Genomic DNA, 26428 nt, shown 5'->3' with positions numbered 1-26428 from the left:
CTACAAGAGCTCTCAAACAGCAGTTCCACCCTATACTGGGAAGAATAAGAACTGAAATGATCAATATGGAAAACAAATTTAAGTAAAAAGTATTGCTGTTAAACTCTGTCAGCCCACATAATGTTTCCATAAGTAATCTTACAACAGAATAATGAAGTAGAAAATTCAACTAAGAACATTTTAAATAAGGCTTTAGTTATTTATCAACAAATAGAAAAGAATTTCCATGTCTTTTAAAAAATAACTTGAAACTAGTGCTACTAAATAAAAACTTTGCCCATTTCCAAAATCTATAATTAACATGACAATAACGAGAGAAGGCACATAAGATATTCCTCAATTTCCATGTTTCTATAGCCATATAAAACTAAATAATCTATTAATTTTTAGTAGAAATTAACCATACAAATTCTAAATCTATGACAATAAAAAAATGCATGGGTGTTCAACAAAAGGTGCTGGACAATTGGATATACACATTCAAAAAATTGACCTTAGACCCTCATTTTATTCCATATTCAAAAATTAACTCAAATGGGTCATAGATATAAATGTAAGAGCTAAAACAATAAAACGTGTAGACGACAACATAAAAGAAAATCCTTGAGACCTAAAGCAACAATTTGTTAGATATAACACCAAAAGTATGGTCCATAACAGAAAAATAATCGATAAATTATACTTCATGTAAATTCAAAACTTTTATACTTCAAAAGATACCATTAAGAAAATGAATCATCAAACAATAGACTCGGGAAAAATATTTGCAAAACGTATTCAATATGGGACTTGTATCCGAATTTATAAAATATTCTTATAACTCAACTTAAGCGATGGCAAACAATCCAATAAAAAAAAAATAAGTAAACATTGGAGCAGACATCTTATCCAAGAAGACATACAAATGGCTAATAAGTACATGAAAGGTGTTCCAACATCAGTGGTCATTGGGGAAATGTAAATTAAAGCCACAATGAGATACCATTTCACACACATTAGAATGGCTATAAGACAGACAATAACAAATGTGGATGTGGGTGTGGCAAAATGAGAACCCTCATATGCTGTTGAAGGGACTGTAAAATAGTACGACTACTTTGGCAAACAGTTTGCAGTATCTCAAAAAGCTCAACATAAAACTATGATATGACCCAGCAATTCTATTCCTAGTTATCTACCAAAGATACTATGAAAACATATGTCCACACAAAGACCTGCATGTGAATGCTTGCAGTGGCATTATTTGTAATAACCTGAAACTGAAAACAATGTCCATCATCTGGTGAAGGTATAGACAGACTGACACACCTACATTGGAATATTGTTCAGCAATAAAAAGGAACAAACTACTGGCACATGTTATGCCAGGCATGAATCTCAAAAATATTATTAAAGAAGCCAGATATGAGAGACTCTATATTGAATGATCCCATTTATAAGTGTCCAGGGAAAGAAAATTTATAGACAGAAAATGTTCTTGGTTTTCTGGGGCTGAGGGTAGGAATGAGAATCTATAATAATAAAACCATAATATGCTAATTAGACTAGAGGTCCTTCCAGACAAACTTCCGGACCAAACCAGGGCTGCGAGGGAAGCCTGGGTCCTGGGTGTCTGCCAGGAGCCAGAGGGAAATCCGGGTCCCAGGTGCCAGAGGGAAGCCGGTGCTGGCAGCCAGTGGAAGGAAGGCCTACTCTTACACAAATTTCGTGCATCAGGCCTCTAGTTAACTATAAATGGGCATGAGGGATCCTACTGTGGTGATGAAAATCTTCTAAAATTGATTTATGAAAGTTGAGCCACTTGGTAAAGTTACTACAAATCACTGAATTGTACACTTGGAATGAGTGAATTTTATGATATGTAAAATATACCTCAATAAAGTTGTTTTTAACAATGCATGTGCTTTTGTTTCTTGTCCCTTGAATTAAATGAATGACTTTAAATTGTAGCAACTTCTATAATTTTTATTAAACAAACAATTGTACTGCCCTAACCGGTTTGGCTCAGTGGATAGAGCGTCAGCCTGTGGACTGAAAGGTCCCAGGTTTGATTCCGGTCAAGGGCATGTACCTTGGTTGTGGGCACATCCCCAGTAGGAGGTGTGCAGGAGGCAGCTGATCGATGTTTCTCTCTCATGGATGTTTATAACTCTCTATCCCTCTCCCTTCCTCTCTGTAAAAAAATCAATAAAATATATATTTTTTTAAATACTTAAAAAAACAAACAATTGTACCAATTCTAACCTCGGCTGGGAAAACCACAATACAGAGGCTCTAACACAGTATTAGGAACATCACTACGAATGGTTGCTCACTGGCTAGAGGCCCTCTAGGAAGAGGATTTCTCATAAGTCAAAGTACCTTACGTTGGTTTATATTTTAAGAAGCCAGTGCCTGGAAGCAGCTCGAGTACTATATACCAGAGATTTAAGTTGTGCTTTGGCAATGGGCCAATTGATTAGATGGGTAGTTTAGTCTACATTCAGATTACACTTAAAGAATGTTTTAAAATAAACAAAAATTTTAACACAATTTGGAAGAAATAGGGTAAGTTATATACCCTGTACATGTCCAGATATCGAAGGCACCATTTGCTTGAGTAACAACTTCCTAATGTTGAAACACAATAGGCCTCAATGATCTTTAATGACATTTCAAGCATTAATCCAATCCCATGGATCTTCCTACATTCATTCTAAATATATTCTCCTCACTATCCACCCTATTTCTGAGGTCTTTCAAAAATAACCTAGAACTTCACAGCCCTCACGGGACTCTAAAGAATTTTACAAACTTTTTATGTCTTTACACAAATACCGCCTTGTCTGTGAGGCCTTGCCTGACACCTTATTGAAAACTGCCAGCCTCGCAAAACTCCCTGGCCTCCCTTCCCTGGTGCATTTTTCTCTGATACATATAGTGAGTACTGTTTCTCTTCCCCTACTGGGAGTATAAATTCCACAAAAGGGGGGCTTTTTATCTGGTTTTGTTCCTTGCTGTATCTCCATTGCCTACAACAGTGCCTAACATAGTGTAGGTGTTCAGTAAGTGTTTTTAAACAAATGAAAGGGTATCAGATATATGAAATAAAAGCTCGTCCTTGCCACAAATATACAATGAGTTCATTCTATTTAACAAACTTAAGATTAAAATATGAATTTTAAAGAAAATAGAAGCCTCAATAGTCTCCAGGCTGCCTAGCCAACATTTCTATAGCAAAAACAAAAAGAAGGGGGGGAAAAGCCAACGTTTTACTTATAATTCTGGATTTGCAACAATCAAATGGAGAGTATTTTTAATAAGCTGGCTCGAGTTCTGGGGAGAGGGAAAATTAACTAAATCCCATGTGACTTTTGTTAACAACACAAAAAGTAAAGTTTAATACTTAACTAGTAAGAAGTAAAAAATTTCTAAGGCGGCCTGTTTTCCTCCACCCAAAGTGGGATTCCATCACCAACAAAAACAGACCTCAGTAGAATCTGCTTTAGCAGCTCTGGCCTCTGAGGCCCACACCTCATGAGAGGCGACACCAAGGAACCTTTTTTCTCCCTCCATCCCCGTACTCCACCCCCCAGACCATTTCACACACGCCAACCAACCTTCAGACTCCGACCCAAGGCAGCAGCATCCCAGCCTTTCCCACGCCCAGCCCCTGCACATCCCCTCCACAGTCAGCCCACCAGCCAGCCCACCCCACCTCCCAGCCCCTCCACAGTCAGCCCACCAGCCAGCCCTCCCCACCTCCCAGCCCCTGCACATCCCCTCCACAGTCAGCCCACCAGCCAGGCCACCCCACCTCCCAGCCCCTGCACATCCCCTCCACAGTCAGCCCACCAGCCAGCCCTCCCCACCTCCCAGCCCCTGCACATCCCCTCCACAGTCAGCCCACCAGCCAGGCCACCCCACCTCCCAGCCCCTGCACATCCCCTCCACAGTCAGCCCACCAGCCAGCCCTCCCCACCTCCCAGCCCCTGCACATCCCCTCCACAGTCAGCCCACCAGCCAGCCCTCCCCACCTCCCAGCCCCTGCACATCCCCTCCACAGTCAGCCCACCAGCCAGCCCACCCCACCTCCCAGCCCCTCCACAGTCAGCCCACCAGCCAGCCCTCCCCACCTCCCAGCCCCTCCACAGTCAGCCCACCAGCCAGCCCTCCCCACCTCCCAGCCCCTCCACATCCCCTCCACAGTCAGCCCACCAGCCAGCCCTCCCCACCTCCCAGCCCCTGCACATCCCCTCCACAGTCAGCCCACCAGCCAGCCCTCCCCACCTCCCAGCCCCTGCACATCCCCTCCACAGTCAGCCCACCAGCCAGCCCTCCCCACCTCCCAGCCCCTCCACAGTCAGCCCACCAGCCAGCCCTCCCCACCTCCCAGCCCCTCCACAGTCAGCCCACCAGCCAGCCCTCCCCACCGCCCAGCCCCTCCACATCCCCTCCACAGTCAGCCCAGCAGCCAGCCCTCCCCACCTCCCAGCCCCTCCACAGTCAGCCCAGCAGCCCGAGTCGCGCAGCAGGAAAGAATGGGGTGGCAGGGACACCAGCCTGGCCAGAACTGGAGGACATTTTGCACTCCATCCCGGGTCTGCCCCTTTCTGTGTGACCTTGGGCGCGCTCCTCAACCACCAGGGGTCCCCGTTTGGTCACCTGCAGGGCGAGGACAACGCCTGCAGCAGCTGCCCCGGGGATCAATGAAACCGCATGTCAAGCACCCACAGGGACCGGGCACGAAGTGGGACCTCGAGCTCACGCGGAAGGGGTGGCATAGCCAGCCAGCCCCTACGGCCGCAGAGCCCCAGGGCACAGACCCAACAGTGCAGCTCCCGGCTTCGGGGACCGGGGCATAGGTCCGGGGGAAACCGGTCCCGAACCCCGACCGGCGACGGGGCGCTGCCCTGGCCCCACGACGCCGGCCTCCGCCCGCGCCCGCGCCCTCGTCCCCCAGCCCCAGCCCCGCTCCAGCCGCCGCCCTCCCGGGCGCTCCACCTGCCCCAGGCCCGCGCCCGCCAACCGCGGCTCCCCGGCTCCGCGCTCCCCGGCCCCCGCGAGGAGGACCCCGGCGCGGCGCGGAGGGTACTCAACTCTTCACTTTGCCGAAGGTGCCGACGCCCAGCGTGTCGCCCAGCACGTAGTGGCCGATCTTCACCCGCCCGTCGTGCTTCTGCTTCTCAGCCATCTTCGGCGCGCGCCGCCTCGCTCAGCCGCCGCCGCCGCCGCCACCGCGGGCTCCCCGAGCGGCGCCGCCTACCCACAGTGCAGCGGGCGGGGGAGGGGGGGCGCGGAGACACGGGGGACGGGGGGCGCTCGGGGCGGGGCCGGGAGCGCCGGGGTGGGCGTGGCGGGGCAGGTGGCAAAGGCCAGCAGCCGCGGGTGGGGGCGGGGGCGGGGCGGGGGGCGCGGAGCCCGGGCGGGAGGGGAGGGGAGGGGGCCGGGGGCGGGGCCCGAGCGAGGGGCGGGGTGGGTCAGCGGCGGACAGGTGTGCGAGGGCGGGGTGCGGGGTGCGGGAACGGCGCCCCTGTCCCTGGGGGAGGGCCGAGGGCGAGCGCGGGCGGTAGGGACCTATTTGGGGGACCCCGCAGGGGCTGGAAATGTGAGGGTGAGGTCTGGGCCGCATCCGAGGGAGTGGGCAGCGGTGGAAGGAGAACTTGGAGGAGAGAAGCAGGCCCAGTGGGGGAGCCGGTGTGAGCCTGGGGAGGCCGGCAGGAAGCGGAGGGGAGGCTCCTCCAAGGGCAGGCGGAGGGCGCGGGGAGCTTCTCGGTTCTCGATCCGGCTGCGAGTGTTCGACACCGGGCACGGCCCATGGGGAAACGCTTTGCTCTCTTCAGTCGTCCGCCTCTACGGATATGCTAGTCATCAATCACTTTGTCCATAAGACGTCAGAACCCTGTCCCCTCGAGCTCCCAATTCTCATTTACACAAAGGTCTCCGATGAATCACAGCCACCATGTTTGCTAATTGCATTTGCACACATTCTTCTGTGAATACATAGTGTGTAGACATACTTTGGGACAGAACTGCGCAGAGATGGTGACAAAGGAAAAGGGAAACAATATAGTGAACATAGAGAGTCAAATGCATATGGACAAAGAAATGGTGAAGAGCAAGAGTAATCAATATAAGAACACACATTAAAGAATAAATGTGACAGCCCTAACTGGTTTGGCTCAGTGGATAGAACGTTGGCCTGCGGACTGAAAGGTCCCAGGTTCGGTTCCGGTCAGGGGCATGTACCTCGGTTGTGGGCACATCCCCAGTAGGAGGTGTGCAGGAGGCAGCTGATGGATGTTTCTCTCTCATCAATGTTTCTAACTCTCTATCCCTCTCCCTTGCTCTCTGTAAAAAATCAATAAAAAATATTTTTAAAAAAGAATAAATGTGACAAAGATAGAAGTGGGGGTAAAAAGGGGGAGCAGGGGAGACGGACTAGAAGCACGATGCCCAGACACAGCATTAAAGACTGACACGAATTTAGTAATGAAGTGATTAGGTATCCCTTCTTCCTTCCTCCCTCCTTTCCTTCCATCCAGCCTTCCATATTGTCCTATTCTTTTGTTGCCTGTCTTTCAGGACTTAAAAGTTATTTGCTGTTTGATAAGAAATGTTTAAGGATTAGTTGAACATTTTTAATATTATGTATGACAGAATTTCAAGGTCACATTCCTCCAGCAAAAAAAGTCTCTCATCACACTGTTTATATGTAAAGAGAGAAATACATTGTACAAAAAGGATAAGATGTAACAAAAGTTTATTTTCTGAGAAGTAATAAATGATAAAATGACAAACATATATCCATTCTCATTTAGACACCAAAACAATCTGAGAGCTGATCACAGCTTATAAATTATAGATATCACAGCTGTTGAACAGAGGCTATTTTTGTTCATTCTTGAGATCATCTTACTTGCTGACAAGAAGTATCATTTCAGAATCACTCTACCTAGCTGGCAATTTAGGAGAAAATAGCCAGTTATTTTTGATACTGAACTTTCAGTTGGTTAAAGGTCACTCCTTCAGTATTCATTCAAGTGAGTGAGAAAAAAAAATACCTATTCAGCTTTTGAGATGCACATATGTCTGTCTCTTGTTCTAAGATCCCATTAAAAGATGTTAAAAAGTCTGTTAGATTGATTTCTTGATACTATGCAAAGAGAGAATATAAATAAATATTTTAACACATTCTTCACTGCCTTAACTATTCTTAAAATATAAAAGCCTAATATGCAAATTGTCCCTTCTACCAGGAGTTCTGCCAGGAGTTTGACTGCTTACTATAATGTGCGCTGACCACCAGGGGGCGGCACGGGTCATGGCAGGCGTTGGTGACAGGGTGCTGGCAGTGGGCGGCAGTGGAGGTACTGAAGGCCCCAGTGGGCCCCGACAGGCCCCAATGAGAACGGGATGGTGGAGCAGGTGTGTGGGCAGCGCCAGGCCAAGGCTGGTGCAAGCCACTGGTCACCAGGTGGGATCCAATGGCCCTACTGATGCAATCACCCGACTGCCACCCAGCTCCCAGGCGCTGAGGGAGCCAGGCAGGGGCCCAATGCGCTGCCGATCCGATCGCAGGGTTCTCTTCAATCATCCGCCTCTACATATATTATACTCATCAATTAATTCAGCACCTGGGAGCCGGGCGGTGGTGGGGCAATTGGCAGGGCGATCAGGCTCTGCAGGCAGCGACCAGCAGCAGTGGCAGGGGGCAAGCGGCCGTGGGAAGGGAGGGAGTACCTGGCTGGCAGCTGGCAGCCACTAGGGACCCTACCAGTGCACAAAATTTGTGCACTGGGCCTCTAGTTTGTTGATAATTACAACTAAGTTATTATCTATACTAATAAAAGGGTAATATGCTAATTAGACCAGGTCAACAAGCCATCTTCCAGATGTCTGACTTCCTTCCGAACAAAGCCAAGGCAGAGGCAGTTAGGGGCAATCAGGCCAGCAGGGGAGGGCAGTTAGGGGTGATCAGGCAGGCAGAGGCAGTTGGGGACAAGATCAGGTCAACAGGGGAGAGCAGTTGGGGCAAGATCAGGCCAGCAGGGGAGGGCCGTTAAGGGCGATCAGGCAGGCAGGCAGAGCAGCCGTGGGCAAACTACGGCCCGCGGGCCGGATTCGGCCCGTTTGAAATGAATGAAACTAAAAAAAAAAAAAAAGACCGTACCCTTTTATGTAATGATGTTTACTTTGAATTTATATTAGTTCACACAAACACTCCATCCATGCTTTTGTTCCGGCCCTCCGGTCCAGTTTAAGAACCTATTGTGGCCCTCGAGTCAAAAAGTTTGCCCACCCCTGGGTTAGGGGCAATCAGGCAGGCAGGCAGAGAGGTTAGAGGCAATCAGGCAGGCAGGCAGGCAGAGGCAATTAAGGACAATCAGGCAGGCAGGCAGAGGGGTTAGGGGCAATCAGGCAGGCAGGCAGGCAGGTGAGCAGTTAGAAGCCAGCAGTCCCAGATTGTGAGAGGGATGTCGGACATACCCCAAGAGGTCTCCAATAGGAGAGGGTGCAGGCTGGGCTGAGGGAATCCCCTCCCCCCATGCACAAATTTTGTGCACCGGGCCACTAGCATATTTCATAACTGTGATTCTTACCTAGCTGCTATAAACTACCTTGTAGCTTTATTTTTATATCAAACAAGTGTATGATAACTTGTTGATTAAAAAGTTAATTTAAACACAATTATTTCATTTAATTGTCATAAAGGAAACATTATTGTTTCCATTCTATAGATGATAAAACTTAGTTTTTCCTTTTCTGATTTGTGCAAGGCTAATCAGCTAAATGGTAGAGTCAGAACTCATATCTAGTTCGGACGTGTCCTTTATCTTTCTACTGTAACACAGCTACCTGATAAAAACATAAGGTGCTCTATGAAAGCTTAACATTTTCACAATTATAGTTCTACTCTCATATTTTTATTATTTCTAGGATAGGCCAATAATAGCCCTTTAAACTTATATTTTTAGCTCTTTCCTTGACGTTGATTTAGAGGAAAGGTTGAATGTTACCAGGGTGAGAAGGGTGGGAAAGGGCAACTCTGACGGCAGCCTCAGCCTTTCTGTTGCCCTGAACATTTCAGATGTGGTTCCAACGTTGCCTCTCTCTACCTAGCAATACAAACCTCTCAGTCAATCAGACCAAGTCTCCCTAACAGCCATACTCCTTGGGGGTTCACTCCCCAAAGACATTCTGGTAAATACAATATCCCCCATTCTCTTATTTCCCAATGATGTTTCAGTTCTTAATCCTAGTCCAACTGTTATCGCCTTACCCTTCCTTACGGAGTCTTTGGATTATTTCACTTCAAATATTCTAAAGTGGGGCCTGAATAGGTGAATAATGACACACTACACTAGATTCCACTGGGATCACTGGTAACCAGTTTCTTCAAGTCTTTGCTCAATGTTATCTCAGCAAGGCTTGCTTCCTCAAACCAACCCTAATTTTTAACTGCAGTTTTATCTCACCTGCCCTCTATAACTCCCTCAATTTATTGCTAACATACTACTTACTTGTTTATTATGCTTTTTGTTTCACCTGTCTCTCCCAACTAGAGTGTAAGCTTCATAAGAGAGTTCTTTTCTTTATTTGGCTCATTGATGTATACTTAGTTCCCAGAGCAGTGCCTTACAAATTACAAACACCGAAGTAGATTCAGGTCGTGTGACCTTTGAAGTTTATACAATGTGTGGGACTTCTTGATGGGAAAAAAAATTGCAAAATTGGGTATGAAAGTGAATATTTATTTGAAATGAAAAGAACTATCTAGAAACATATGACAACAGAAACATCCCCAAATTCATCTCCTGGTTCATAGGTTGATGCTCAACCACTGAGCCACACCAGCCATGCCCTTCCTCTATCTCGATTGAACAAGTTTTTTATTACATGTTTCTCTTCAGGATTCCCATAGCACTTTTTCATATAGCTAATATAGCATTTATCAATTCTGTTAGTATATGTAGATGTACTTTATATATCATACATTTATATATATTTCATATATATCAATGAATATTTCATATATTTATGTATGAAAATAACATACCCTGTCTGCTATTCTGAGGGCCTAATGCAACCTGATTCATCACTCCAGAAATATTTGTTGAATTAAAATGAAGAAGATGGTTACTAAACTATGGAATCAAAGAGCAAGAATACAGGGAGGAACGCTCTAGAAAGAAGTCAAAGGTATTAGCAGATTCATTTTACTCATATACATATTAAATACAAAGCATAATTTTCCATCTTGGTGTAGTAGTGAGATTGGAGCTAGGCATAGGCCAGACATACTGGACCTCGTGGTTTTATAGGCATGAGCCAGAACATACTGGACCTTAGAAATTTTTGATGAGGTGTTCCTGTGTTGTTCTCCAATTTAAAATATTAAGAAAATTGGATACTCAGTAACTAATGGAGTATGTTGATGACATCATGAGTAATCCAAGCTAAATAATTACTTTTTTCATTTTTATTATGAAAATGTTTAAACATAACACTAAAGTAGTATAAATAACCTACACCCTCAATGATTGTCAACATTTACCAATCTATCTTTGCATTTAAAAAATTTGTTTGTTTCCTGTGGTGTTTTAAAGCAAATAAACATATATTATTTCACTGGTAAGTACTGGTGTATAGCTCTAACAGATAAGAACTTCTTTTTAGCATAACTGTACTACCACTATCACAGCTACCAAAGTTAACATAATTCCTTACTATTATGGAATACCCACTATGTTCAATTTCCCCTGATTGTCTTAAAAATGCAATTTTACTTTTGGTTTATTCTCAACAAGATAAAAATAAGTCTATAGTTATCATTTTGCTAATATAGCTCTGATGTCTCTTTTAATCTAAAATGGTTTCTCTTTTTAAAAAATGTCATTTATTTGTTGAAAAATTGCATCGTTTCATCTGTTGAATATCCCAAACTCCGTTGGATTTAGCTCAAAATTGTTCTTGATCACAAGAGATAGTGTGATGTCATAGACAAAGCACAGTATTTAAAAACAAAACTGCTGAGTTCATTCATGTCCCACCTGATCAGTGTCCTTGAACATCTCATTTCACATCTCACTGGTAAAACTAGGAGTGTTGACCTGGATTATTTTAAAGTTATTTTACTTTGTTAGGAAATTCAACTACCAAATCCAACTCCCCATTTTAAAATGAAACTATCAGAGAAAAAAGACAGGATAGTTACTATCAAGTACTGTAAGCTGTAGTCCAAGGTATCTCACAAATTGATCTTGGTACAGTATTTCCCCTACACACAATTTTTTATTTTCACTTTTTTTTTTTTTTACAGGTGGGACATCACATTTTTTAAATATATATATTTTTTATTGATTTCAGGCAGGCAGGGAGAGGGAGAGAGAGAAATATCAATAATGAGAGAGAATCATTGATCGGTTGCTTACTGCACGCCCCACATTGGGGATTGATCCCACAACCCGGGCATGTGCCCTGACTGGGAATCGAACCATGACCTCCTGGTTCATAGGTTGATGCTCAACCACTGAGCCATGCCAGCTGGGCCCTACACACATTTATTATTATTGGTTTGTAAGGTTGAGAGAATAATACTACCTGGCCTAACCCCTTAAAATAGATAAATAGGTACAATACTTAAAACCCTTTCAAGGAAATGTAATATATAATTTTGAAATAATATGTTTAGCAGGTACCCTAGTAACAAGTATCAAACTTAATGTAACCCATTTCCATTTTGTGACTGAGTACATTTCTAAATTGCTTCAATATGAGTCAACATTGTAATTTTCAGTGTAGCTGAGAAAAAAATAAAACATTTTGGAACAGATTTCCTCCTTAAGCAGATACATTAATTGGAATAACAATGGTTGTTTGCTTTGCTGTATAAACATTATGGATCTGACAGCATTTTTTTAAAATCTGGCTTTTATGTGTGTGTTGACAGCTTGTCTGAGAAAAGCTCAAACACACTTTTAAATCAGTTAAATCAATCCTTTCCCCTGGCATGGATTCAGTGCCTATCTATTCTGAGCACTCTAAACTGGGGAGGTTTGACTGAGGAGATACCAATGTCACCTTGAATTGATTAGCATTTTGTTATGGTTGTGCTTTGGAATTAAAACAACCCTTGACAAAACTATACAGTATACATGTTACTTGAAGTCTTCTCTGATACACTTTTAATGACCTCAAGTGGGTGTTAATATTTTGGCTGTTGGCTCAATCCTGTTAACATTAACAACAAAGCTTTGATGTGATTAATTAGTGCAAACTGACGATCAATTAGGTAATTTCAAAATTTCCAAATGCTTCTTAAATAATAAAATAATTCTCTCTCCAAAAATAAAGAGCTTAAAAAATATCTGAAGAATTCAATTTCTTTTTAAAATTAGAATGTTGGTTTACATTCTGTGCCCTTTAAGAGCACTTAACTCTGTGGTTCTGATTCTATAAAATTAAATGTGTTTAATATATTTTTTATAGTATTGGTTAATAAACTTTTCACCCTTGAATTTTAAAATATTGAAATGTTTTCTAAAAGAGGTATAAAACTAGCTATTCCACCAGTTAAAGATTCCCAGATTATTTTTTTAGTACATTCTAAATATATTCATCCCTTGAACAAAGTATTGACTGCCTGCTGAGTGCTAGGCACTAGTCTAGGCTCTGAGACACACCATGATTAAGATAGTCATGGCAGTTCATGGGTCTTGTTTACCACGATGTTAACATTAATTAAAAAAAAAATTAATCATGACACTTGTTAAAGAAGGTAAGGCATATTTATGTAAGATTTGCAGTAGGTATAGGAACTACTGCAATGGGGTTTTGCAATAGGGGTGAGAGATTGGTTTTAACTCTGAATCAACAAAGAGAAGTGGGGATTTATAGACAAGGAGTAGTGGGGGAGGGTCAGTGGGTAGAAAATGACTAAAGGGATAGGGTAATTCTTTGCTAAACTGACCTGACAGGATCCTGGCTGAAGGCAGGCTGAGATGTTCACAATAAAAAATTTTGCAGGATATTGAGAATGATTATTCTGGCTACACCAACTTAGCAGGGTTCTTGTTAAGACTGGGCTCTTGAGGACATGCCCAAAGATGGGGCTAGTTAGATTAGAGGAGACTGACAGGAATAGGTCAAGTAGAGGGCCTTTGTCAAATTTTAGTGGATAAACCAGACAGTAAACAATCAGACAAATATACAGTAGTGTCCCCTTATCTATGGGGGGGTACATTTCAAAACCCCCAGTAAAAGTCTGAAACTATAGATAGTACCAAACCCTACATATATACATATACTATGTTTCCCTTTATACACACATACCTATAATAAAGTTTAATCTATAATTTATACACAGTAAGAGATTAACAATAATTAATAACAAAATAGAACAATGATAATAATATACTGTAATAAAAGTTATGTAAATGTGGTCACTCTCTCTCAAAATATCTGATAGCCTAGACAGATACTGAGTGACTAATGGATGGGTAGCGTATACAGCTTGGGTACACTGACTAGACAGAAGGATGATTCATGTCACAGGTAAGAGAGAGCAGGAAAACGCACGATTTCATCATGCTACTCAGAATGGTGCACAATTTAAAACATGAATTATTTATTTCTGGAATTTTTAAAAAATATTTTTATTGATTTCCGAGAGGGAGAGAGAGATAGAAACATCAATGATGAGAGAGAATCATTGATTATTGATAGGCTGCCTCCTGCACGCTCCCTACTGGGGATTGACCCCACAACCTGGGCATGTGCCCTTGACTAGAATCGAATCCTAGATCCTTCAGTCCGTAGGCTGACACTCTATCCACTGAGCCAGACCAGGTAGGGCTCTGGAATTTTTTATTTAATATTTTTTAACCATGGTTCACTGACCAGGGTAACTGAAACCACATAAAACAAAACCATGGATAAGGGGGAACTACTCTAAATATAATTTAATGTTAGTGGTAAGTACTGTAAAAAATAAATAAAAGAGCAGAATAAATGGATAGAGAGATAAAAATTGGGGGAGGGGTTGAATAGACATTTTATATAGGTTGTCAAAGAAAGTCTCTCTGAAAATGTAGTACTTGAGGCCTGAAATCATGTGAAAAAAAGAAGCCATGGAAATATCTGGGATAAAAGCACTCCAAAGAGACAGAAGAGCAAGTACAAAGCCTGAGACAGTAGCAATAGCATATGGGGGAATAGCAAGAAAGTCAATGTGAGCAGGGTGGTGAGTACAGGAATGAGAATGGAGGGGTTTGCAATTAGACTACCTAGGGCCAGATCAGACTGGACAGACTATATTAAAAAAACTTTGGGGTTTTTAAAAAGCGTGGTCACATATCTTTAGAGGTGTTTTGAACAGGAGTGATGCGATATGAATTATAAACAAAGAATTTCTCTAGGTGGCTGGGTGGAAAAGAGTCTTCAGGTGACAAGATTGGAAGCCAAGAAACTAATTAGGAGGCTCTTTGAGTGTTGATAGTATCTTAAATGAGGGTAATAGCAGTGAAGATGGTGAGAGGCCTTCAGATTTGGCACATATTTTGATGTTAGAACCAGGACGATTTGCTAGTGGTTGGATGAGAGGTGTGAAAAGAATTTAAAAAAAAAAAAAGGAATCAAAATCTTGGATTTTTTTTTCCTATTTAACTAGTTGAACAAGGATGTTACAGAGCAAAATGTGAAAGACTTCATGAGAAATAAGTGGGGAGACAAGGGAAGAAGAGGAGGGACAAAATTCTGCTTGACCTTTGTAAGTTGAGATGTTCAATAAAAATTCAAAAGAACATATCAAGCAGGTAGTTGACCACAAGAGTATGAACTTCAGGGGAGAGGTTCAGACTGAAAATGCAGGTTTTTAAATCATCAGCATTTATACCATGCAACTGGAGATCGCTTAGGAAATGAATATAAACAACAAAAGAAAGAGATTCTCAGACTGAGATATCCCAAATTTATAAATCTGTAAAAGGTAGAGAAGTTAGCAAAAGATACTAAAAAGGAAATAGCCACTAAGGTAGGAGGAAATTTAAGAATGTATTACCAATATTTCAAAACACTACTATGAACCATGTCTAATGCTGCCAATACGTCAAGTGAGATTAGGATGAAGGGTTGACTATTGGATTTGATGACCCAGATAAATGATTTCGTAGAGGGAGATAAAAGTCAGAGTGGAGTATGTTTAGGAGAAAATTAAAATGAAAAAATAGACAAGGTGATTCTATTCAGTTCTTTTTAGTTTTGCTCTGAAAGGGAGCAGAGAAGCTTTTAAATTTTGCTATGAAGGGAGATGTGGAGACAAGGATGGATCTTTTTAGAATAAGAAAAAACAACATCATGCTTGCATGCTGATGGGAATGGTCCGGTAGGAAAAAAAAAAGTGATGGTGTAAGATAGAGTGAATAACTACAGAGCATTTGGCAGTGAATCCCAATTTGACGATCCTTCAGGAAATCCCATACCTGCTTTCAAGGAACTTATACTCTAACTAGAGGCCCAATGCATGAAAATTCATGCAAGAGTAGGCCTTCCTTCCACCAGCTGCTGGCACCAGCTTCCCTCCAGCACCAAGGACCCAGGCAGCTTCCCTCTGGCTGCCGGCAGGCACCCAGGACCTGGACTACGCTCCAGCCCCGTCATCGTCTGGAAGGACGTCTGGAATGACATCCGGTTTAATTAGCATATTACCCTTTTATTATTATAGACTAGAGGCCTGGTGCACAAAAATTTGTGCACTCAGGTGGGGGTGTCCCTCAGCCTGGCCTGTGCCCTCTCACAGTCTGGGACACCTCGGGGGATGACCACCTGCTGGGTAAGGCCTGCTCCCCGGGGGATTGGGCCTAAGCTGGCAATCAGACATCCCTATGGCAGCCCAGCAGCCCTCAGGGGATGTCCACTTGCCAGCGGGGAGCAGACCTAAACTGCAGTCGGACATCCTTAATGCTGCTGAGGAGGCAGGAGAGGCTCCCACCACCACCGCTATACTGGCAGCCATCAGCCTGGCTTGTGGCTGAGCAGAGCTCCCCCATGTGGGAGCACACTGACCACCAGAGGGAAACTCCTGCATTGAGCATCTGCCCCCTGGTGGTCAGTGTGTGTCATAGTGACCAGTCATTCCCGGTCTTTCTGCTGTTAGGGTCAGTTTGCATATTACCCTTTTACTATGTAGGATAGAGGCCTGGTGTATGGGTGGGGGCGGGCTGGTTTGCCCTGAAGGGTGTTCTGGATCAGGGAGGGGGTCCTGCTTGGGTGCCTGGCCAGCCTGGATGAGGGGCTGATGGCTGTTTTCAGGCTGGCCACACCCCCTTTAAGGTGGGGGTCCCCACTGGGGTGCCTGGCCAGTCTCGGTGGGGGCTGAGGGCTGTTTTTAGGCTTGCCGGTGACTGAAGCTCCTAGCCTCTCCTTTTTTTCTGTTCTTTTTTATTCTGGGATTTATTTACCTTCTATAATTGAAACTTTGTTGCTGTCACTGGAGCTGAGAGCTGGCTCCTGCTCGCTGCAGCTCTGAGGCCACGGCCGGCTAAAAGCAGGTATTGGGTTTGTTTAGCTTCTATAATTGAAACTTTGTTGCTTTTGGAGCTCAGAGCGGGGCTGCGGCAGGCAGGGAACCTTGGCTTCCTCCATCACTGGAGCAAGCAAGCCTCCTGCTCGCTTCAGCTGCATGGCTGCTGGCCGCATCTTTGTTGGCAGTTAATTTGCATCTCTTGCTGATTAGCCAATGAGAAGCAAAGGTACAGTCAATTACCCTTTTTGTCTTTTATTAGATAGGACTAGAGGCCCAGTGCACAAAATCCCTCAGCCCAGCTTGCACCCTCTCCAATCTGGGACCGCTGGCTCCTAACTGCTCGCCTGCCTGCCTGATCGCCCCTAACTGCCTCTGCCTGCCTGCCTGATGCCCTAACTGCTCCCCTGATGGCCTGATCCCCCTAACTGCCTAACTGCTCTCCCCTGCCAGCCTGATTTCCCCTATCCACCTCTGCCTCGGCCCCACCACCGTGGCTTTGTCCAGAAGACATTCAGTCTAATTAGCATACTTCCTTGTTTAAAAAATCCTCAAAGACTTTATGTTGCCTAATTTTGATGTTTAACACTCTACAGTAAAGTTCATGACTCCTAAAGAGTATGCCCTTTTGACATACTCTTTACCTTCCTGAGATATCTCCTTGGAACTCAATGACTTAGTGGAATCCAATTTGAAAAATACTAGTTAAAGTCTTTAAGTCTGCATTCAAGACACTATATAATCTGGTCCTTACCAACCTAATTTCTTGCCTCATCTTCCTTACCCAATGCTCTAACCATATTAAATTTATTTCTATTCTATATCCACCCAAGCTCTAATAGGCTGCCATATCTTTTCTCCCGCTGTTCTAACTGTCTGGAACTTCTTTATTCCTTGGTACTCTCAATCAGTCTGCCAAACAATTACCCACACATGTTTCAAAATTCACCTCTTCTATTCAGCCTTTCCTCACTTTCCATCCTGTCCTTAATAATGCTGTGAACATTATACTTAAGTTCATCATTATACTTATTTATCTACATGTCTGGCCTGCCATTTGACTATTAATCCTTTCAGGGCAAGCACTGTGAACACAGTAGGCACTTAATACATGTTAGTTGAATGAATGAGTAACGAGTGAATGAAATCTCAGTTCAGATATACTTTTATCTTAATTTACCTATCTATAGCACTTCTGTTCTAGCACCATATTGTACCATAACATTGCATTTGTTCTGTTTTGTCTCCCTTTTTTGGTGTATATGCCCCCTACCTGAAATATTCAAGGGCATGGGTTTTATCCTGTTTATCTTTGCATCCCAAGCGCTTAGATTCCTGATAAATGTTTTAAGAATGTATTGTTTAATAATTAAGCTGCTATCTTACCTTTTAAAGTCTTATATCATGTAATCATACCCATCTTTTTCCACCTTCACAAAGTATTCCCTAATCATTCTTGGCTCAAATTCCTCTTTTGTTCTGGCATTCTATTAAGCTGGAGCTGTTGTGCAATTACCACTGTCTAGGACAGTTATTGATATAGAGTGACTATAAAAGCCTAAGAAGAAGAAAACTTTTATTCTTCATTATAGTCCCATGTTGTATGATTCTCAACTCTTCTTTATGTGTGTACTGCTATACTTGAGTAGTGCATACCTCTACCAATTCCTAGACCACTTGGCATAATTCTACCCTTTTCCATTGGAGAGAGCCATAAAAGCAACACTCTAGAATCTGATATGGTTTATTTTGTTAAAAACTACTGCATTTATACTATTACTAGAGGTCTAGTTCATGGATTCATGCACCGGCAGCGTCCATAGGCCTGGCCTGCACTCTCTCGTAATCTGGAAGTCCTCAGGGGATGTTGGAGAGCCAGTTTCGGCCTGATCCCCACAGGCCAGACCGAGGGACCCCACCAGTGCATGAATCCATGCACCAGTCCTCTAGTATGTATATAAGATCTTTGGCTAATCTCTTCCCACCCTCCTTCCGCCCCCTTTCCCTCTGAGATTCATCAGTCTGTGGTTTCCACTCCTACACTGAGCTTCTGCCCCCTGGTGGTCAGTGCATATCATAGCTACCAGCTGGTTGGCCAGTCAGCTGGTCGCTTAGGCTTTTATATATATAGATTAGTAACTTTTTTCTAGCAGTCTCTTGCTCCATTGAGCCTTATACATTGTAGGCATTCTTTAAATACTTGATGAATGACTAAAAAAAGGAAGAAATACTATTTCCACTACCAAGTTCACAGGAAATTCAGGCTTTGCCTTTTGTACAAAATTAGTCAACTCATTTCATCAATTACTCTTTAGAGCCAGAATTAATTTATTTGGATGGGCTAGAGGAAAATAATAATGTCCTTCACAAACTTAATTCTAGATAAAATAGTATTGTTACTTTTTTTAAAAAAAAATTAGGGTTCTAGACCAACTGTAGTGGCTCAGTGGTTGAGCATCAACCAGGAGATCATGGTTTGATTCCTGGTAAGGGCATATGCCAGGGATTCAGGCTCCATCCCCGTGTGGGGTGTGCATGATTATTCTCTCTCATCATGATGTTTCTCTCTCTCTCTCCCTCTCCCTTCCTCTTTGAAATCAATAAAAATATATATATACTAGAGGCCCAGTGCACAAAAATTTGTGCAATGGGGGGAGGGGAGGGCTGGGAGCCCTCAGGGGATGTCTGAGGGCCTAGGCCCACTCCCCATGGAGAGTAGACCTAAGCTGCAGTCTGGCCTCCCTCTGATGATTAGGGGATGGCACCAGTGGCCAGCGAGCAGCCAGCCCCATCCCCCCACCTCCCTATCCCCCCACTCCACCACCTTCTTATTCCCCCACCCCCCTTACCTCCCTACCCGCTGTCGCTGTCCCCTCCCTCTGCCTGCTGGCACCCGCCTTGGCTGGCCTGACATCACCCACTCAATGGCCCCACCCCCGACTGACCAGTCGTTCCGCTGTTTGGTCAATTTGCATATTAGGCTTTTATTATATAGTATTTTAAAATTAGGCTTCTTTCCTCAAGCCGTGCTAATCTTGGAAACAAATAGAAATGTTACAGAAACTGAGTTTTTCCTGAGGTTTTATTAAGTTATGACCTCTCTGTTCTCTGTGGAACAAAAGTGACCCATACTCGTTTCCATTTCCCAGTGTTCCCTAGCACTGCTTATCCATGAGGCACCCTCTACAGTCATCATGACCCTCAAAATTGAGGGGGAGGGATTGTTGGCTTATTTTCTTCTCCCAGCGACAACTACTCTTTAACAATCAAAAAGGTGATTGTGTTCTTTTAGTTTATAGCCCCCTTACAAAGCAGAACTTGAAATCAAATTATTAGGAAAAGGACTGAGAAACATGCATAGGATATTATCCAAAATCAGTTATCCCTGCAAACCATCACTGAGTAGCTCAACTCAAGAGCGTCCGTCTTGCTGCTTTCTTCTACCTCTTGGCCAGTTCTTACCTTCTCTGGGCACATCTTCCACTTTCCCAAAGATTGAAGGCAGTTCTTATTTCCCCCACTTTGTTTTTCCTCCTGTGTCATCATCCTAGTGCCCCAGAAAGCTTCTCCTATTACTGGGGGGAAGGGGAGAAAGGAGAACAAAGCATGTTGGAAGGAAGTCGCCATGCAAATTTGACACTTTGGGGCCCTTGCCAGAATTTGGAAAGTGAGTATGTGGTTGGCATCCCCGCTATGAGCCTGCTCTTATACTCTTTCATTATTTGATCCACCTGCTATCTCGCATAGGTTATGTCATAAGTTGTGTAGAATTTCAGGCTTACTTGGCTGCAGCCATAGACTAGAGAAATGCTCAAAATTATAATGTATAATGAAAAAGTTATCACAGCATCTCCCATGAGTATTTTCCAGGAAAAAAAAAAAAAGAGGTCAAAGCTATCTTCAATTGTACTAGTATTCTCGGAAATGGGGCTTTACAATTTCCTCATGAGAAATAAAAAGAAGTCACTTTAAGTTTCTTCCTTTATTTTTTAAAAATGTATGTTCCAAGCCTTTTAAAATCTATTTCAAATGTTGTTTGGGGAACAATAAAGAAAAATAAATTTAAAGACATTCCTTTTTTGATTAACTGATTCTAATTCACTTTTTATAAAACTAACAACTACTTTTTTAAATTATATTTTTATTGATTTTTTACAGAGAGGAAGGGAGAGGGGTAGAGTTAGAAACATCAATGAGAGAGAAACATTGATCAACTGCCTCCTGCACACTCCCCACTAGGGATGTGCCCGCAACCAAGGTACATGCCCTTAACCGGAACCAAACCTGTGACCCTTGAGTTCACAGGCCAACGCTCTATCCGCTGAGCCAAACCGGTTAGGGCAAAAATACTTTTAATATAGCTTTTATTCAGGTAATTATTGTTTGGCTTATTATAAAGTTCAATCATTTAGATAAATTGTTTTTGTAAGTTAAATGCTAATTTTTCAGAATGCAATCCAAGCGTCAAGTATTTTTAATGCCTACCATATGAGATACAAAGAAGTATCTCATGCATAATGCCCTCAGGCTCTGAGCTCCTTAAGGAGAAGACTTGTAGCTATGAAACAATTTAAAAACAAGTTACTCTTTTTTTTTTTTTTAACTCATGGATTAAAATGCACCTCATTATATATTTCTGTTACCATACTCTCAAGGAGACGTTACTTAATTTTTAGTTCCTTATATTCATTGCTTATGACATAAGTTAGAGGCCCAATGCACAAAATTCGTGCAAGGGGCTCAGCCCTTGCAGCCTCAGCCAGCCCTCGCAGCCTCGGCCAGCTCTCACAGCCCTTCACAGCCTTGGCCAGCCCTCACAGCCCCAGCTTCATCTGGAAGATTGTCTGTATGGTCGTCCAGACAGTCATTCTGCTGTTCAGTCTAATTAGCATATTAGCTCTTTATTATATAGGATATCCTCAGAAACATAGACTTGTGAACAAAAGGAGTGTGGTTACATATCTTTTCTACACTTCTTTTCAGTACTTCCATTCTAAAATCTAATGGAATCTTTATGATGCCCACAGGGCAAAAGCTAACTTGTGTGGTGATCCTATATAATAAAAGGCTAATATGCAAATTATCCCCTCAGGAGTTTGACTGCTCACTATGACATGTGCTGACCACTAGGGAGCAGCATGGAATAAAGGAAGGCTCTGGCTGGCAGCTGGCAGCCAGGGGAAGAAAGGCCCCATTCAGCCCTGATCATCAGCCAGGCCAAGAGACCCTACCTGTGGACGAATTTCATGCACCGGGCCTCCTGTTGCTTAATAAAAACAAACTGTGCCCTAGCCAGTTTGGCTCAGTGGATAGAACGTTGGCCTATGAACTGAAGGGCCCCAAGTTCAATTCTGGTCAAGGGCACATACCTCGGATACAGACTTCTCCCCAGCCAGGGCCCTGGTCAGGGTGCATGTAGGAGGCAACCAATCAATGTGTTTCTCTCTCGTAGATATTTCTCTCTGTCTTTCCCTCTCTCTTCCATTCTCTAAAAATCAATAGAAAAATATCCTCGGGTGAGAATTAAAAAACAAACAAACAAAACAACCTGCAAAGCAAGGAGAAAAAAAAATTTGAGACATAATTAATCAAACTTATTTTAAATAAATCCCAAGTTTCTAAGTCCCAACATTGACTATGTTCTTTGAATCCAAAATTCAGCTTCAACGCTGAATCACTGCTGAAAATGCTCTCTGCATTGGCTGTACAGATTCCTCTTGTGAACTCTCACCTTTTTCTTACTTTGCTACTTAGTTTGCTGGTTAAGTCTGTTCTACATTATTGATATTTATCCTTGTTTTCCATTCCTGCTCCAAAAACTAAAGGTTTCAATACCAGTTCAAAAATTAATTCTACAAAATCTGGACATACCCTAGCAAACTCCAAGCTTTCAACAGAAATAGGTTGCCATAATATCAATTACACCAGGAGTATGCCAATCTGGCAAGTTTCTTGTCACACCATGTAATGCCTAACCTTGTCCCTCACTGGAATTTATCAACATTGAAAAGGTATTGCTTTTTTCCTCTTCTGCACGAAAAAGGGTGCCATAACCACTTAGAATTGAGCTTTCTTTAAGGAGTCAAGACTTTTGAGAAGTATCAGGTGAGGAAATCTCTGGATTGGTAGAAGGAATAAGCAGTTTTTATAATTTGGAGAAATGAATTCAAAGTTGAGTTAAAAGCACATTCTACACCAATTTCCAGTTCAATACATGGAGTATTTTCATGGCAATAAGCCAAAGGTTTCATGAATAGTTCCTTACTTTTTCCCATGAGTTAGGAACACTTTTCTAATATAAATTTAAAAAGAATCCCTACAAGAATTTGTATGTTCTCACTCCTTTGCTGTTTGGAGCTCTACATCACAGCTTTATGTCATGAGTCTTAGTGAATTTGCATCTAATAGAATCCTTAGAATAGAGTCAAGCACCAGATAAAAACAACTTGATCTTGTCATGGCCTATATGCTCAGTGGTTACAGCACCAGCCTGTGCCCTGGAGGGTTGTAGGTTTGATTTCAGGTCAAGGGCACTTACCTGGGTTGTAGGTTCGGTCCCGGAGTGTGCGGGAGGCAACCAGTCGAAGTGTCTCTCTCACATCCATGTTTCTCTTTCTCTCCTCCTCCCTGCTCCCTTCCAGTCTCTCTAGAAATCAATGGAAAAAGTATCCTCACTCCTTGGGTGAGGATTTAAAAATGTTTTTATCTCATTGTCTGGCAAATATTTCTCAGCATTAAGCAAAGAATTTTAAGATTTCAAATGTTATCTATTTTTATTGCTTTATTATATCTGCCACTAGAGGCCCGGTATACAAAATCATGCACTCAGAGGGTGGGGGGTCCCTCAGCCCAGCCTGTGCCCTCTCGCAGTCTGGGAGCCCTCGGGGGATGTTGGACTGACAGCTTAGTGCTGCTGTGGAGGCAGGAGAGGCTTCTGCCACCGCTGCTGCGCTCACCAGCTGTGAGCCCTGCTTCTGGCTGAGTGGTGCTCCCCCTGTGGGAGTGCACTGACCACTAGGAGGCAGCTCCTGCATTAAGCATCTGCCCCCTAGTGGTCAGTGAGTGTCATAGCGACCGGTCATTCTGCCATTTGGTCAATTTGCATATTAGCCTTTTATTATACAGAACTAGAGGCCCGGTGCACAAAAATTTGTGCACTTGGGGGGGAGGGCGGGTCCCTCAGCCCGGCCTGTGCCCTCTCACAGTCTGGGACCCCTCAGGAGATAATGACCTGCTGGCTTAGGCCCACTCCTGGGTGGCAGAGGGCAGGCCCAATCCCTAGGTGCAGCCCCAAGTCGGGCTCAGAGCAGGGCTGATTGGGGAGTTGGGGTGCTGCCCCCTGTCACATATAGAGCTGGCCAATCAGGAGGTTGGGGCACTGCCCCCTGTCACTCACAGAGCAGGGTTAATCAGGGGGGTTGGGGCTCCGTACCCTGTCACACACAGAGCAGGGTCGATCAGGGGGTTGGGGAGCTCCTCCCTGTCACTCACAGAGTAGGGCCGATAGGGGAGTTGGGGCACTGCTCCCTGTCACCCACAGAGCAGGGCCGATCAGGTGGTTGGGGCACCGCCACTGTCACACTCAGGGCAGGGCCAATGGGGAGGTTATGGCTCTACCTCATCACACACAGAGCAGGGCCTGTGGGGGGGTGGGTTGGGGCGCCACACCCTGTCACACACAGAGCAGGGCTGATCAGGGGGTTGGGGCGCCACACCCTGTCACACACAGAGCCGCAGAGCGATCAGGGGGTTGGGGAGCTCCCCCCTATCAAACACAGAACAGGGCTGATCAGGGGGTTGGGGCACCTTCCCCTGTCACGAACAGAGCAGGGTGGATAGGGAGGTTGTGGCCCCTCCCCCTGTCACACACAGAGCCACAGGGTGATCAGGGGGTTTGGGCACTGCCCCCTGTCACGCTAACCCCAGTGCCGGGAGGCCTCGCGGCTCCCCTGATCCCGGTGCTGGGAGGCATATTACCCTTTTACTATATAGGATAGAGGCCTGGTGCACGGGTGGGGGCTGGCTGGTTTGCCCTGAAGGGTGTCCTGGATCAGGGTGGGGGTCCCCACTGGGGTGCCTGGCCAGTCTGGGTGAGGGGCTGAGAGCTGTTTTCAGGCTGGTGGGTGACTGAAGCTCCCAACCTCTCCTTTTTTTCTTTTTTTATTCTGGGCCAGCTTTAGCTCTTAGGCTTGGCTCCAGCTCTTAGGCCTCCGCTGCTGAAAGCAGGTATCTGGTTTGTTTGGGTTCTATAATCGAAACACTGTTTCAACTCCAGCTCTGAGATCCCGGCTGGCTGAAAGCAGGTTTCTGGGGTTTTGTCTAGCTTCTATATTTGTAACAATGTTTCAAACTGCAAGCTCAGAGGCCGGCAGTGGCAGGTGGGGAACGTTTGAGTCCTCTGTCACTGAAGCAAGCAAGCCTCATGTTTGCTTCAAGCTGCCTGGCTGCCGGCCGCCATCTTGGCTGCCAGTTAATTTGCATATCACCCTGATTAGCCTATGGGAAGGGTAGCAGAGGTATGGCTAATTACCATGTTTCTCTTTTATTAGATAGGATTATATGCCTAAATTCCTAAATTAAAATCTTCTAAATATGCATTATAAATCTAATACTTTATGAGGCAGGTTGGGTTTGCTGTGTGATTTGGATAATTCGTTTAGTCTCTAAACTGTTTTCACATTTAATCTATATTAAAAAGCCAAGTTCACTTGAACTAAGATATCATATTCGTTTGAGTCCTCAAAAGTTTTGTCATGTTCCCATAGCAGGATAGTATGCATATGCAAAAATCATGACCAAATGTTGTTTCCTTTTATGTAGTTACATTAAAATTATATTTTCTACTCTTGTCACATATTTAGACTAAAACCAGCTACAGAATTGGAAAGTGTGGTTTGGGAATGCAGGGGGAGTTGTACAGATGATATCTCTGTATTATTTCTAAATGCAATTTGTGTGAACTTCATTTTAAAATATTTCATTACTTCAGTGTGAAGCTTGAATCATGAAAAATATGCAGTCGAGCCAAGTGAGTTCAACTATAATTTTATAGAAATTGAAAGGTTTATTATAAGTGGAATGTTAATAGAAACCAGTTTGCATTATACTTATTTCCATTTTTTAAATATTATCATCGACTTTCTCATTCCTTTTTATCTGCTATTTACTGTGAAGGCACTGTATTATACAATCTATTTGAAATCTTTCATGCCTTAAACTTATGCCTTAAACTTATGAAATCTTTGTTGCTGTGTTGGTATGGTAATAGTCCTTCTGACAGGCTCATAACTACCTAATTTGAATCTCAGGAGGTGTTCCCAGTAAGCAAATCACAAAAGAACTCGATTCAAGAACTGATTTCATCAGTAGTATCGTATAATGAAAACCCTACAGCTATTTCCAACATGTATAAAAACTTTGCACAAATCTATCTCTCTATCTCTCTTTCTCTCATCTAGGTATATCAAACCAAAAATGTTCAACTTTATTTAAAATAAAATAAACTCACCAAGAAAAGGAAAAGTGAAAAGTCCCAGATAGGAAAAAAATAATGAAGGAGAAAATAAAATGTCAGTTTTCCCATGATATAAACTATAAATAAATTCAGGAAAAAAAAAAGGAACAATAAAAACAGCATACAGTGTTCCCTGTTTATCTGCGGAGGATTCATTCCAGAACCCCCAGGGGACACCTGAAACCACAAATAGCATTGAACCTTACATATATTAGGTTTTTTCCTATGGATACAGAACAATGATAAAGTTTAATTTATAAATTAGCCACAGGAAGAGATTAACAACAACAACAATAATAAAATAGAACAAATAATTATAGAAATACTAGAGGCCTGTTGCAGGAAGATTCCTGCAAGAATAGGGCTTTGCTCCCATCTCTGCCGCTCCTACCCCGCCCATCTCTGCCACTTCT

General features: G+C 43.5%; 1 protein-coding gene across 2 annotated transcripts in view; it reads right to left on the bottom strand.

Annotated features, from left to right (window-relative positions):
• Window positions 1-5259, bottom strand: part of PRKAA2 (protein kinase AMP-activated catalytic subunit alpha 2) — a 50536-nt gene extending 45277 nt beyond the window's left edge. For both annotated transcript variants that reach the window (XM_036351951.1, XM_036351953.1), the window contains exon 1: window positions 5080-5259. In XM_036351951.1, the coding sequence (XP_036207844.1) occupies window positions 5080-5173 (94 nt within the window). In that variant the 5' untranslated portion in view covers window positions 5174-5259. The remainder of the gene's footprint in view (window positions 1-5079) is intronic.
• Window positions 5260-26428: the final 21169 nt, after the last annotated feature.

Source organism: Myotis myotis, unplaced genomic scaffold (genome assembly GCF_014108235.1).
Source record: "Myotis myotis isolate mMyoMyo1 unplaced genomic scaffold, mMyoMyo1.p scaffold_m19_p_2, whole genome shotgun sequence".
In the NCBI taxonomy this organism is placed as follows: Eukaryota; Metazoa; Chordata; class Mammalia; order Chiroptera; family Vespertilionidae; genus Myotis; species Myotis myotis.
Note: the sequence above shows the minus strand (reverse complement) of the source record. Positions and strands in the feature narration are given on the sequence as shown.